General features: G+C 34.9%; 1 protein-coding gene across 6 annotated transcripts in view; it reads left to right on the plus strand.

Moving 5' to 3' along the window:
• The window catches only part of LOC117336041 (probable cytochrome P450 12d1 proximal, mitochondrial), a 32,684-nt gene extending 20,830 nt beyond the window's left edge, over window positions 1-11,854 (plus strand). For 4 of the 6 annotated variants that reach the window (XM_033896379.1, XM_033896377.1, XM_033896380.1 and 1 more), the window contains exons 5-10: window positions 85-283; window positions 924-1,101; window positions 2,576-2,745; window positions 6,686-6,764; window positions 6,954-7,160; window positions 7,824-11,854. In XM_033896379.1, the coding sequence (XP_033752270.1) occupies window positions 85-283; window positions 924-1,101; window positions 2,576-2,745; window positions 6,686-6,764; window positions 6,954-7,160; window positions 7,824-7,934 (944 nt within the window). In that variant the 3' untranslated portion in view covers window positions 7,935-11,854. The remainder of the gene's footprint in view (window positions 1-84; window positions 284-923; window positions 1,102-2,575; window positions 2,746-6,685; window positions 6,765-6,953; window positions 7,161-7,823) is intronic. The other 2 variants (XR_004534527.1, XR_004534526.1) reach the window with 2 other exon arrangements.
• Window positions 11,855-15,545: the final 3,691 nt, after the last annotated feature.

Raw genomic sequence — 15,545 nt, forward strand, 5'->3', positions numbered from 1 at the left:
TACTGTGGGCAGAATTTGCCAGTCCCTGGAAAAAGTATATCACATAATAATACAAATTGAACCATTTTCATTGTGTTTGCACAGGTATTGGTGTCGTCTGCTTCAACAAGAGGCTTGGTGCATTCCTCGATGGCGACAATGCACTTGAGGCATCTAGATTTATTAAAGCGGTTCAGGACGTCATGCTGGTTTCTCATTTGGAAGTTCGACAATTTCCGCTTTTCAAGCTCTTCAACACACCTACATTCAATAAATTTATCAAATCACAGACTATAATTAAAGAGTAAGTAAGATCATTTTGTTACATCATAATGGGTCATCGCCAAAACCAATGTACACAGAATAAAGATAAGAGAAAATAGAGAAAATAAATTATATAGGAGTAAAATATTGAATATATATGACCTCGATTCTACTGTGATGGAAATGGAGTGAAACGCAAAATATACACGATAACCAGATCTTATCGAAATTTGACCAAAATCACATCTAATTACAAATTATTAATGATTGCGACAAAATAAACCTGTGTGAAATGAAGCAGCATCAGATCATGGTAACAACTGAGTGACAGACAGTAAATAGTTGAATTGACAGTTAATGTCCGAAAAAAATATTTGTTGTAGTAAACGTAAAGATTTTCACAGAGTATTTCATTTTTAACGAGAGGTCCTCTCCTATTTTTATATATCACTATCCTTCCCAAACCAAAATATCTACGAACACGTCTTCTTCTAGAAACAAAATACCTGATAGTCGTATTACGACTAGTACTTCCTACGACCATTCCAAGTCCGAATGTATTTGAAACTATTCATTTTTTCTATTCTGAATTTATTTCTAACATTTTCCTTGAAGCTACCCAATTAGGTTTTTGTTCTGATTTACGGTTAAGTTGCTTTGATTTGATAATATCGTTTCAGAATCGCCATTAAATATTCTAATATCGCCTTGGAAGCGGCCCAACAGAGACTAGAGGCCGGCGACAGTGTAGACGGGGAGCATGGAGATCTTGTACCTTATCTCATGTCAAAATCCTCTCTGAGCAATGAAGATGTTCTCACTGTTATTAGCGAATTCATATTTGCTGGAGTTGACACGGTGAGACCATTTTCTTACAATTGCTTACATTGTCTAAAGAGTGTGTTAACGACTATATAGTCGACAGCCCTAGATGTTGTAGAATGTAAAAATTGTACTTATTGCCCAATTGCATATTTCGTAAGAGGCGACACTTTTCTCTCTCATTTCTTAACAGCTTTTAACTCTCTTATGTCCTCTTTGATACTGCCTCATTTTTTTTGTATATTTAATAGCATTATGAAAAACATTCTGTTCCTTGAGGAGCCAGGGTGGACGAGCGGTTAAGGTGTCTCGACACTTTATCACTAGCCCTCCTCCTCTGGGTTGCGAATACGAAACATACATAAATGAGCCTGGATGTTGTTAGGACGTTAAACAAAATAAACCTAAAGCCATAAACCCAAACCTTGAGGAAACATTTTGATCTCCGGTCGGTTTCAAAGCTGGTGGTGAGGACTGAGTAGTCCTTTGTCAGGTGATCAGGTGACATGTCATGTTGCATGACAGTGTATCTCATGACAAATCCATATTTGTTAATAGGACATAACACAATACAAAAACAAACCACTAATGCATACATTTACATAATTGTTAGCTAATGGTATAAAACAAACAGCTGTTTTCAATTGAATGTTAATCGTTTGTAGATAAGAGGTTTCTTCGTCCTCCGCCCTGCAGGTAGGGCGTAAGAATTGTACCTGCTGCCCCCATTGCATGATCGTAAGATGCGACTAAATTTGGGATCTTATCTTTTCTCTTCTTTCTGAATAATGTTCTTCTTCCTAATGTCTCCCTTGACAATGCCTCACATTTGGCCTTTAGTTGAGCTGTGAGGAAGGCTTTGTGTTCTGTCCCCTAGTCGAGGCATACCAGAGTCTTTAAAAATGGTAGTTACTTCTCCTGCTTAGCGCTCAGCATATTAGGAGTGGGACGACTACTGGTTCGCCCGTTGTCAATATAATGTGACTGGGTGGGGTTTGCTGCTGGGTGTCTTCGGCAGTATGCTTCAGTGAGGTAGCACTATAAATCGGCAAAAATTCCGGCCTATCACAAGGAGACTTAACACGAACATACCGCAGCCTCCCAAAACACACATACGCACTCACCACATGCATGCATGTCGCAAGCAATTCAATTACATTCACCAATTAAATTAGATTAACCAAATCAAATACATTCACCAATTCAATTTCATAAACCAATAAAATTACATTCACAAATCCAGTTAGATTAACCAAACCAATTACATTGGCCAATTTAATTGCATTCACCAATTCAATTACATTTACCAATTCAATCAATTAGATTAACCAAATCAAATACATTCACCATTTTAATTACATTTACCGCTAATGAAATCGACCAGGAACCATAATTATGTCGTTTTCACGTTCGAAATTTCTATTACTGTATATATATTTTTAAAGCCTTACATACACTACAATATGTGTAGCTGTGGTATAATATGATGAGGATTAACACTTGTTTTCAGACGAGCCACCACCTATCATTCCTGCTATATCTATTAGGACAACATCCTCATATCCAGAACAAGCTATACGACGAGATCCGGACACACCTACCCACCAACGAAAGCCCGATCACCGAAAAACATATCCGGAATATGCCATATCTAAAAGCGGTTGCCAAGGAAACTCACAGGTATTCAACTACACTGTCAATGTCAGTCCCTTTTCCTTCGCATATATATCTCGTAAAAACAATCTTCGTAACTGATCAAATACGATATAAGATACAAAACTTCTTACAGGCATCCAAAAGTCCTTTCCCTCCCAAGCAGCGTTCTGAATGGTTTGTTTGTTTGTTTTTGCGTTTAAAAGCGCTTCAGAGCAAAAGTCAGAATTTCTAGGGCTGCGCCTTGTTTGCTATTGATTTATGGTTAATGATTTTTCATTTTTTTTCTGTAACTCAGTAAATTGATATATACTTCCTGTGAAGACACATCTCGGCCTGTTTCTATGCAACACTGTAACAAGCTCGAGTTTCCTCTGGCCCTGACACCATGTTTGGTGTAGGGCCTGAGTGTACTACTATGTGAAAACTATACGACACCATGTGGTGTTGCTCAGATTTTGGTGGAAATACAATAAAATCTTGCATGGCATAACACCTACTTTACATATAATATGAAACAGGCAATGCCTGAAAAGAGCGAAGCTAGCTGTATGCCAATGTACAACATAAAAATATAGTGATAAACGTTTCGCCGTTTAATTACGAGAAAGTAATAATAACTGGTAACCAGAAAGACTTTTCTGAAGATGCTATTTTCTCAGAAACTTGTGAAATGCTTGAATTAGTTGATTTCATGGGTTGTATGTAGTATGTATGGTCAATATCAACATGCAAAGGATTTTTTGAATTGGCAGGAATTGATTATCTCCATTGCTTAATTTGTGCTGTCTTTCAAAACCCAACATTTGATTTTTTTTGTATTTTCTGTTTGGGGTTGACCATTTGGAATTGTTGTCTCCCTTGGTATTGCATTGTATGTGTGATCACTACCAGAGGGCTTTGCGCATGTGTATCGATGTACCGGAACTTATTCGACATGTTCTGGTAAATCCGCAATTACGTCAGACCAAAACATCATCAATTTTAAACGCACACAAAAAGCACATCGTTTTATTTAGGCCACTACCATTAATCAATTGTTTCGAAAATCCCATTGGGTCCTATTCGACATGTCCTAGTTTTGTAATTAAGCCGCCATTACGTCAGACCAAAATATCGTCAATTCTAAACGCACACAAAAAGCACATCGTTTTATGTAAGGCACTACAAAAAATACTACATTATCAAAAACCTATCATACTTATGGAATATAGTCTTGTTGATCATGCACATTGTTGTCATTAATCATTGTTTTCGAAAATCCATTGGGTCCTATTCGACATGTCCTAGTTTTGTAATTAAGCCGCCATTACGTCAGACCAAAATATCGTCAATTCTAAACGCACACAAAAAGCACATCGTTTTATGTAAGGCACTACAAAAAATACTACATTATCCAAAAACTATCATACTTATGGGTTATGGTCTTGTTTATCATGCACATTGTTGTCATATATCCGTATTTTCGAAAACCCCATAGGGACTTTTCGAAAATTGGACATTCCCGCCGATCTTCCCTGCGGTGTGCTTGACTTTCATACTCAAAATACAAACACTGTGACAGCAAATTGTGATATATTTCATATTGATGACACATCTGCACTTTGATATTAATGAAATTAAAGCACATCATTGGATCTGGGTGATGATTTCAAACAGAAATTATCGATAATTATGTGTCTGGTTTTCAAGTTTTCTCAAATATGGCGTCAAGTGAAGACTGAACCGAGCGACCGCAAAGGATTGTGGGAAGGTCAGGGGCCACCATGTAGACAAAGGGGCAAATAGAGAGTAGCCAATCTCTCTACAGTATATATGTCTCTGTATATACTTAAAATGAGAGTTTTCTAACAGCAGTTCCACTGTAGGTATATGGCCACTTGTAATCGAAGGATCAAAACATGACATATTGAATACATGCCATTATTTCCATTGATTCCTTTCAACCATACTTTTATTTGAATGTCCAAATAAATTGCTGCTGCTTTCACTTCAGAAAGTGTAGCCCAACCATTATTGAATAGCATATGCGTCCTGTATGTGGAATTTAAAATTGATGTGTTGTGAACCAATTTTGATTTTTTAAATCTTCCCAGAAAATCCAGATTTTATACATTTCTGTACAGATGTGCTTTCTCAGTCTTTGAGAAAAATCACCATGTAATGATAAAATGTAATGATAAACTTAAACAGTGGAAGAAACAATTACCATCACCAGGTACATCATACACATTGTAAGTCTGATTTTGAATTGTAATTCTTGGTGGGATACTATATGCCATTGTAGTTGTGGATTTATATGCAACTGAAAATGTCAATTCAAAGAAAAATATCTAGAAATTACACCAAAATAATGAATAGATCTGTCTATTTTTGTACTCTTAAAGAATATTTGTAAATAAAAGGTTAGAATTAAATATTTTTCCTTAAAAACTGTCAACCTGATGTGTATTTAAAGAATATATAGAACAGCCTTAACTTTTTTTTATCTATGTTGCAATAAATTGAATAAGTCCAATTCTTTTCCAGTAGCTTTTAAAGCATATACCAGTTTAGAGTAGGCACTACATATACAGTAGATTCTCTACAGTAGGCCTAAGCTTATAATTTATATTACCGATAGTATTCTACATTGTGTCTATCTAGACCTACCAGTATTTTGCAGAAAAATGTGAACTTTACTGTAAATTATTTTACTTTAGGAAAAATAATAGCATATCTTTATTATTTTTTTTAAACATTATTTAAATGAGAGAAAAAATTGCAGTTCCAATAATAATTAATGTTGCACTGGCAGTGTGATAAAACAGTTTCAATCATATCTTTTTTGATCTAAGATCTAAGATTTCTAACATGTCTCAAATTCAAAATTAGATTTTAAGTACAAAATAAAAACTAATTTGTTGGGGGAGGAATAACCAGATCAACCAATTTACCAATTGTGTGTCTTGAATCTTGGCTGTGTTGACGTGCGGCTTTGTTGATAGTTGAAGCAGACGACCCCTGAAATATAAACTTTCATGACATGACCTTTGACAGTCGTTAACTATCGGTAATTTTCGACATACCGATTCTGCAACCGGGAACTGTCGGTACTTTCCGTCCACAATCAAATGCAATCGCAACATCTCGGTTAATGTTCGGCAATCATCGGAAATATACCTAATGTTCCCAGTTCCGTCCTCGAAACCATAACTCGAGCTACATTTTATTCGCACGCTATAACAGATATTTTTTTTACAAAAATAATAAGTCAGCATTATGAACACACCAACTGGATTTACGTAACGTTAGACTTTTTATGTTAACAGTTTCTGCAGACATCTACACTAGGGTTCCTTACTGTTACTGTTTCCGGCAGAATTTTTTCTGGCTGTAGCATCCCGTAGGACGTTATGCGAAGTTGGACTAGAATATTGTACATACGTGCACGTTAACGGTAAAGAGCTTCGCTCTTATGAATAAATGAGGTATTTTTTTTTACCAAAAAACATCTATTCTGTCCCATATCGGCGTTATATTCTGTCCGTATAGACCCTCGCTTTGTGGGCCGCGGTGGCCGAGTGGTTAAGGTGTCCCGACACTTTATCACTAGCCCTCCACCTCTGGGTTGCGAGTTCGAAACCTACGTGGGGCAGTTGCCAGGTACTGACCGTAGGCCGGTGGTTTTTCTCCGGGTGCTCCGGCTCTCCTCCACCTCCAAAACCTGGCACGTCCTTAAATGACCCTGGCTGTTAATAGGACGTTAAACAAAAACAAACCAAGCTCTCGCTTTACGATGGTCAAAATTTCACATTTTTTCATATTATAGTGCACTATGGCCCTTCACCAAATATGGTGTCAAGGCCAGAGGAAACTCGGGCTATACTGTGACGGGCGTTAGAAGATACCATCGACTGAGAATAGACTTCAGTGGATTCAACCGAACACAATAAAACATGTAATCATGACTTGTATTTTACATTAGATTGCTCCCTGTGGCTCCTGCACATCTGCGCCAGACTAATGTAGACACGGTCTTGTCGGGGTACCACATCCCAGCAGGGGTAAGTAGAAACTGTATAATTAACGTGTGCTTCATTCCACTTACCAACTACAGTTGTATAAAGAGTTATGGACTTGACATTGTATTCCGTAACTATTTGTTGATGTTATAGTATAAGTTAGGTTCGATACCATGTTTTTTTAGCAATCATGAAATCAACTGGAGTATATGTATATATTTTTTTTTACAGACAACTGTCGCAATGCATTCGACTTTTATTGGTCAGGATGCCAAGGAATTCCCTGAACCCGACGTATTTAAACCCGAAAGATGGATACGGAGCAATACATCGCCGAAGAAAAACCATCCCTTTGCGATGACTCCGTTCGGATTTGGCCCACGTGGTTGCATCGGCATGCGTTTTGCTGAGCAAGAGACACAAATTGCAGTTATAAAGGTACATACAACTATATACATTTTTGTATAAAATTCGTGTTAAAAGAAAGCTGCTATTGGTATTACAACAGAATAATAAGATACTAAAATTTTACACCTAAACTCAATAGAATTATACAAATAATCATGCCCAAATTCTCTATACCTAGGGGTTATTCTTTAACCTAAAATTCTATAGCAAAACTTGATCTATTGAAGGGGCATTACATATCGTTTTTAACATTATTGAACGATAATATAGCGTTTTCATATTTGACCCGATGTCGCGTCAAACTAGGGCAAATGAATTACGATTAATAACTGTCCAGGAAAAAGTGAAAAAGCAACTTAACACGTTACAGTATTGATATGAACAATATTTCACCTTTCTTTAAAATGAAACTTTCAAGTTCAATTATTGTAATTGTGTAATTGTAAAGCTGTCCTTGCCCAAAATGAGACCTTCAATAAGTTTAATAAATGTAATATATTACAAACTGTACAAACAAGATAGATGTTAATTTGCCTTTTATCTAAGTTTTAAGACAGAAATATGCTCAGCTTAACATAAAGCTGTAGGATCCATCATTAAATTATAACCAAAGTGCGTTAGTTTATTGTTCTGAAATGAAGTAATACTATAATGTACACTAAAGAAACTGAAATCACTAACTTGTTTCCACAGATTTTGCAGCGTTACCGGTTAGAGTATGTTGGTGAGCCACTCCGACTTGAGGCCAGCATAACGTTTAAACCTGCCAACAAGATGGCGTTCCGTTTTACAAAACGATTGTGATCGACACGAAATTGGATTAAGTTTACTGGAACTTGACGTGATATATTGTGATTGTGGTAATGAAACGTATCAATGCATGTGTAATATTTTACCAGTGTTTCATTCAGAATAATAATGTCGTGGTTGTCAGTATGATGTTATCAGAGAGTGTCATTCTACCGTGGGAGTTCAGTGCAATGGTGCTATATTCGTTTACTGCGTCTACGTATGACATTAACCGTTGAGGGAACGGCAAACACAGCTCAACAAAACACAACAAAACTCATAAAAGCATAATACAGATTACTAGACGTATTCCATCTATATAATAGATACAGTTTACTAGACATATTCTATCTATATAACTAATCTAGATTACGAAATGTATTCCATCGGTATTACTTAAAGATTACGAGACGTATTCCATCTATATTACTAATACATAATACTAGGTGCAATCCATTAATATAACTAATACAGATTACTAGACGTATTCCAAACTAATACAGATTACTTACTGCATTTCATCTATATTATTAAGACAGAAGACTAGACGTATTCAATATATTTAGCTAATACAGATTATTAGACGTATTCCATCTATATAATTAATACAGATTACTAGACGCATTCCATCTATATAATTAATACAGATTGGTAGACGTATTCCATTTATATCATTAATACAGATTACTAGACGTATTCCATCTATATCATTAATACAGATTACTAGACGTATTCCATCTATATCATTAATACAGATTATTAGACGTATTCCATCAATATAATTAATACAGATTGCTAGACGTATTCCATTTACATAACTAATACAGATTACTAGACGTATTCCATTTACATAACTAATACAGATTACTTAGATACTCGGTAAGTATTCGGTATGCAGACACAGACGAACGTTTTAAAGGACCTTCAGGTAAATAATGTAACAAAACAAGATTATAGAAATAATACAAAGCGAAACCAATAGAAACATAACTAGGTCTAAAGTATTGAGATACTACTAGGTATACCATGTTCAGTACTGCTAGGTCTGAAATATCTTGGAAATAGTACGAGGTCTAAAATCCAATGAAAATACTACTAAGTATGAAATATAATGGAAATACTACCAGGTCTAAAATACAATGAAATACTACTAGGTGTAAAATATCATAGACATACTACAAGGTCTAAAATATCATAGACATACTACAAGGTCTAAAATATCATAGACATACTACAAGGTCTAAAATATCATAGACATACTACAAGGTCTAAAATGAAACGGAAATACTACTTGGTATGAAATAACTTTGAAATATGACTAGGCTTAAAATACCTGGAAATACAACTTACATGCATTTAATTTTCAGATAAAAATTACTATGTAAAAATTGACATGAAAACACACAGAGTCTTTTGTTTGAATTCCACCGCTATTTTTCGTGGAATTATCATAATCGTTTAGTATGTTGAATGCGTGGTATCTGAAAATCATCGCGAGTGCTCTCCCATTAATCACATAGCTTCCTCTACACGACAATTTTTTGTTAAGAATATTAAAGCCACATAAGCTTTTAAATACGTTTATATTGATAGTTAAAACTGGAATCAATGTAGAAAGCGTACCTTGTTTCTTTTTGTGCAGGTCTTTTGTCTGTAAGGCTCGGGAATTGTGATGTGTACTAATAAGGAGTACGAATTCACTAGGTTATTAAAACCGTTCAGCAGATAATTATGATATAATCTCGCATGTTCCTTGATCACATCGATATGTCGGTTTTTAAACGACGTTTTACAGCTTGATTAAAACGCAAACATTTATACATACATATACGTAGCCAACGAATTGTATGCCAATATAATTTCGAAACCGTAAATATACAAAGTATGTGCTTAATTGTCTTGGAGGCCACTAGGGGTATGTAGTTTTACAGTCAACAAGAGAGAGAGAGACGGTAATTAAAAATTAAATAGCTCTATATCTAACTTATGACACAATATCTAGAGTAATAAAGCGTTACGTAGTGAATATGTACAGCATTAAATGTTATAATGGTATATATGGATATGTACCGTAATAAGTGATGACACATTCCGAGATGAATATGGCAGAAGAATAGTTTAGGATCTGATTAACGACTTCTTATCGGAAAATTGAAATTAATATTTACTCATGATCAAGATATGTATTGATGTGCATACATGGTATGACTACATGTAATTGTCATACAGATTCAGAAAGAATTGTTTACACAAAAAGCTTACTTTATATTAACAAATGGCCATGATTATTGTATGTTACAATTCCATTAATGACTTATAATTAGCTTATATCACTTTCAGAAAATGGTTCTAGGATGGTCAAGGAAGCGACTTTTAATGAGTTGATGTCTAAATGTAGTCATAAATTGATAAATAAGAAAAATGAACCGAACAAAGAAGGCAGTGCCCATTGCCGAAATAGATAATTAAGTATACTGATATTTTTTGTGGCTTTGTACCTTTCTTCAAAGATACCCAAACATCCCAAATTTAATGCAAGAAATATTATATATAATTGAATTAGTGATCTCCCTCTCTGTGCTTTTACTGATTGTTTTTTTTTTCTTATTGCCTTTAGGATTTAGGAATAGATTAATCGTTATTATTAGCATCGCTATGTATAAAGTAACGTAAGTTCAGATCTCTAAAATTAAATTCACTTTGAGAAAGCTAGATTTTAATATCATAATTTTGGAGGTGAATAAGATCATGAAAAAGGCTGACTTATATACACCGTATATTACTTATGTAATTATGATACCGAAAGAAAAAAGAAACGCATTTAGATATTACAACGGGAAATAAAAACGATGCCATAGAATGTAATAATGGTGCTATTGAAAGATAAGGAACATCTATATCGTCTGAATTTAATCCATGTACATTTTATACCCTCGTCATCAGGTCAATCCGAGGGTACCCCTCACAAAATGTAAAGTGTTCTGTGTCCATCAATATCGTCAATATTTATTATGTTGTGATTCTGTTTGCAAATAGCTAATTTATATTTCGTACGCTACAACTTCGCCTCAATCACATAGGTCCTGGGAATTGAGAAACATATGTACATGAATCTAAGTTACTCAAATACACCCCTGGAATAATATCGAATAAGATCATTTCTGTGTCGTATTTAAGTAGCTACACATACACAATGTACAAATTAACATAACATTGACAACATCAAAAAAAGATAATTCGTGCCAGAGACAATATACTCGTTGAGCATAACTATGTTAAAGAAATTCTTTTGACATTTGCCGCTTTGATATATTTGGCCAATCCTTTGGTATTTTGTCCGTTAAATAATTGTATCAATTTAAACATACTTGTTTTTTTTTTAAAAAGTAACTTTTCAAATATTTCTTACGAATATCATAATAACATGGGCATTTTAGAATGAAATGAAATTCATCCTCGACATCATTTAAATAACATACAGTACAAATTCTTAAGTGTCGCTGGATATTTTGATAACGACCTTTTTCTACATTTAAATCATGCGCTGACAGTCGACACTTTCCCTAATGGTTTTCTCAAATAACTCTGAATACCAAATTCATTGTTAAGACATGTTTAAAAAAAGCTTCGCGGTTTATTTAGAGTACACTGTGTTTTTTTTAAATATTATTTCTCCATAACATAAACAAATATTAAAGTTATTCCTTAAATACACCTATTTTAATGGTGTCTCATGATTGTTATGATTTTATCTTATATATATATATATATATATATAGTTATATATTGCTTTTTTACATGAACTATTTTAGTTGATACTGTGTTTTGTGTTAAGAGTTCTTTACATTTATAAAGAACACAAAACATGATAGAATTTATGTATAATTCGTAGACATCGTAGATTTCAGCTTTAAATATAGTTTTGTTTACATGTTTATGCTCGTTTATTTGTTTTCTGTAAACTTGTATCCAACGCAACGCATCATATGAAACTGAAAGTGACCGAAGCCAACCCGTCCTGATAATACCATGTTAATGATTCCATTCATCAGGACTTTAAAGCTTACACCACATAACACTTACATGTATCGTACAGAATATCCTGGATACCTTCACTGAATTATCAATACATATATCAACAAAATATATATAGATTGTATAGCTTTTGTAATGGTACTTTCATTTTGAAATTCAATATCACATATTAATATATTTGTAAAGTCCCTATCTTACTTTAAATAGCATAGTAAATACTTGTTTTTGTTGACTTAGAATGATAGTTTCGTTATAAGGTCGGTATTCCCTGTCGTTTACAATAAGGAGTATTTATACACCAAGCGGATTCATGTTTAATCTATGTGGATTATATTTGACAAAACTATCCTCTTTTGGTGGAATCTGAGTCACCACCGATTCTCACAAGCTGTAAGGCTTACCAAAGAAGAATGGCCGTGTACAGCGATAGCCTAAGCTAAAAAATAAAGGTAAAATATCACGTGATCCCTGTGATTCCCACAGTACCAAATTAGATCGCCATGGTCCATTGGTGGTATGTCTCTTGAATTGTCGATACGGTAGTTTGTGTGCATTTTACTATGAACGATTCGGAGGTTATTTTTATCCAAGTGAAAAACATTTCTACCGCCACATTCTTATCTTTATACTGAATACTTTTCACTTAATATGCTCTTAATGATGGTAATATCTTTGAAACACCACAAAGAGATAGTAAATGGCATTAAGAGACATAACAAATTATGAAAAGATAAATCTTCGTGATTCAAACTCCGAACCTTCGGGTTGTTAAGCTGAGGTTCTACCATATAAGCTATGCAGACCTTTTGAAATGTGAAGTTTATGTTATCAGTTAAAGTCAGCGTAGTTAATGTCAAATAAAAATAACTGCGTTTTTTTTCAATTTTTCGATACCAGCGCAGAGGACGAACACATTTTAAAAACAGGAATTTTAGTTGCTCTTGGTACATAGAATAAAGTAAAACATTGTAAAAACATCGCACATGAAAATATTGATATGTTATAGATTTCAGGTTTGTATTCAAAACCTTAGTTAATTTTTTTCTCTTTAATTTCGAAAACGGTCACTGTTAGGTCGAAACAGGCAAATATGCGCCATACCTCTTTTGAACGTTTGTTTTAATATATCATTTCAAAAGTGCTATACGTTATTTCTCCATAAAATCGATAAGAATGGCACTTGAGAGGGATTACTTTAAATTTTGATATTTCAAAATTTTGATAGGCAAAGCCTGAAAACGGCAGTATCACACGCCACCCGGTCACATTATACGGACTACAGACTAGGTCATCTCTACAACTTAGATCTGAATGTTAAGATGAAAGGGGCCGCGGTGGCCGAGTATTTAAGGTGTCCCTGACACTTTATCACTAGCCCTCCACCTCTGGGTTGCGAGTTCGAAACCTACGTGGAGCAGTTGCCAGGTATTGACTGTAGGCCGGTGGTTTTTCTCTGGATACTCCGGCTTATCTCCGCCTCCAAAACCTGGCACGTCCTTAAAATGACCCTGGCTGTTAATAGGACGTTAAACAAAAACAAACAAACAAATTAAGATAAAATGTGTTTTGCAACGAGCTCGTTCAGTATCAGAGATTTTCATAAATGCAATATGGCAGAATATTTTTAGGTGCGGGTAGGGCCTCTTCACAGGCGGTGGTGTAATCAGTTATGGAACAAATCCAATGTCGCTGTAATAACAGCGATTTGCTAGATAGCAATTACTTAAGAAACATAAGAAAGAAAACAAAGATATAATGCATACATGATGGAAAATATTGTTTTTAAGATAATACTGCTTAACCATTTTAGACAGTCGCCTTGACATGTCGATTGACATTTAACATATAGAAAACCCCATGGCAGCTGTGTCGAGACTGGTCATGTTATGTTACCCCAACATAGACATATTTCAAAGAAGTTTTTATAGCATCCCCTCTGATATCACTAACGTCCAAACTATCGTGACGTTCGTTTTCAGACGATCTGTAATTTGCCCATAATTTCCTTAGCTGCTGATGTTATTTCCTGATTCTACATAATTGTATGTACTTTTGTTAACTCATACAGTGTTCTTGTCACCAATTCACGAAGCGTTGTTTTTCGTCCGGTGTATTTGATGAGGACACATCGGTGCTGATCACAATATTTTTATTCAACTTTTTTTTCTGACGATGTCGCACACACAAAACTGTTAGCTAAGTCATACGTGGTCTGCTAACTACAATGCCCTTATATATAAGTGAATCTACAATTGGCATTCAAAAACACTGTCATTGTGTCGCGTTTGTAATCGATCGATACCAGTGATCTATATGCGACGAAGATATTAGCTTGTTCAAAACCATGTTTCAATTAATTCACAGGTTCTTAAAGTATAAAAGAATAATCTTACTGGAAGACCTTCCATTTCCCGTTCCTTTTCATCGAAAAAAATATCTGTTGTTAAGCTACCATGTAAGTAATTATAGTTATTTTAAGTAGTACGACATTTCAAGTGATAAGATCTTGTAGATTTAATTTAAAAATGGAGGCGATGTAAAGTTTGTCTTGATTTCGTCTGATCTGTATCAGTTTACGGTTTACTTGAACTCTTCAAAACAAAACCAAACGTAATTCTTATCCATAGCAGACCCGAGGTCTTGTCAAAATGACAGTTTTATCAATTTTCATCAACAATGATGGCATTTTCTTTAATACAATCAGCAGAAGTACTATTACAAAACTGGCCGAGGGAACTAGGCATCGACGGAATATCTTTATCGAGGACACACACGTCATCTTTTTGGAGAATAAGTGGAAAATCAATTCACTATTATCATTTTAACACATGGATAAGTACCATTTATATATAGTAGATTGGCAAATATTTCATGAAACCATTAACGGTAAAATAGACAAAATGAAAGAGCCTCTTGACCAACATGTTTAATCCTGAGATAAGTAAAATATATTCGTACTATATAACGGCTATACATAATTATACCCCCGCAACGAAGTTAGGGGGGTATACTGGAATCAGGTTGTCCGTCCGTCCGTCCGTCCGTCCGTCCGTCCGTCCGTCCGTCCGTCTGTCTGTAGACACATTTTGTCCTGACAACTCCTCCTAAACCGATGGGCCGATTTCAATGAAACTTCACACAAATATAGAGGACCATGTGTAGATGTGCATGCCACTTTCTTTTTCTCAAAATTATGGTTGCTATGGCAGCTGGTCACTATAAACAGGTTTTCCGATAAGAACCATAACTGTAAGTTTGTCCGGACAACTCCTCCTAAACCGAAGGGCCAGTTTCAATAAAACTTCACACAAATATAGAGGACCATTATTATGCAGATGTGCATCTCATTTTCTTTTCCTCAAAATTATGGTTGCTATGGCAACTGGTCACTATAAACAGGCTTTCCTATAAGAACCAGAACTTTAAGTTTGTCCGGACAACTCCTCCTAAACCGAATGGCCGTTTTCAATGAAACTTCACACAAATACAGAGAACCATGTGTAGATGTGCATGCCACTTTCTTTTTTTTCAAAATTATGGTTGCTATGGCAACTGGTCACTATATTACTGGGTTATCTTAGCCTGTAATTA

This window comes from Pecten maximus, chromosome 10 (genome assembly GCF_902652985.1).
Source record: "Pecten maximus chromosome 10, xPecMax1.1, whole genome shotgun sequence".
Classification (NCBI taxonomy): Eukaryota; Metazoa; Mollusca; class Bivalvia; order Pectinida; family Pectinidae; genus Pecten; species Pecten maximus.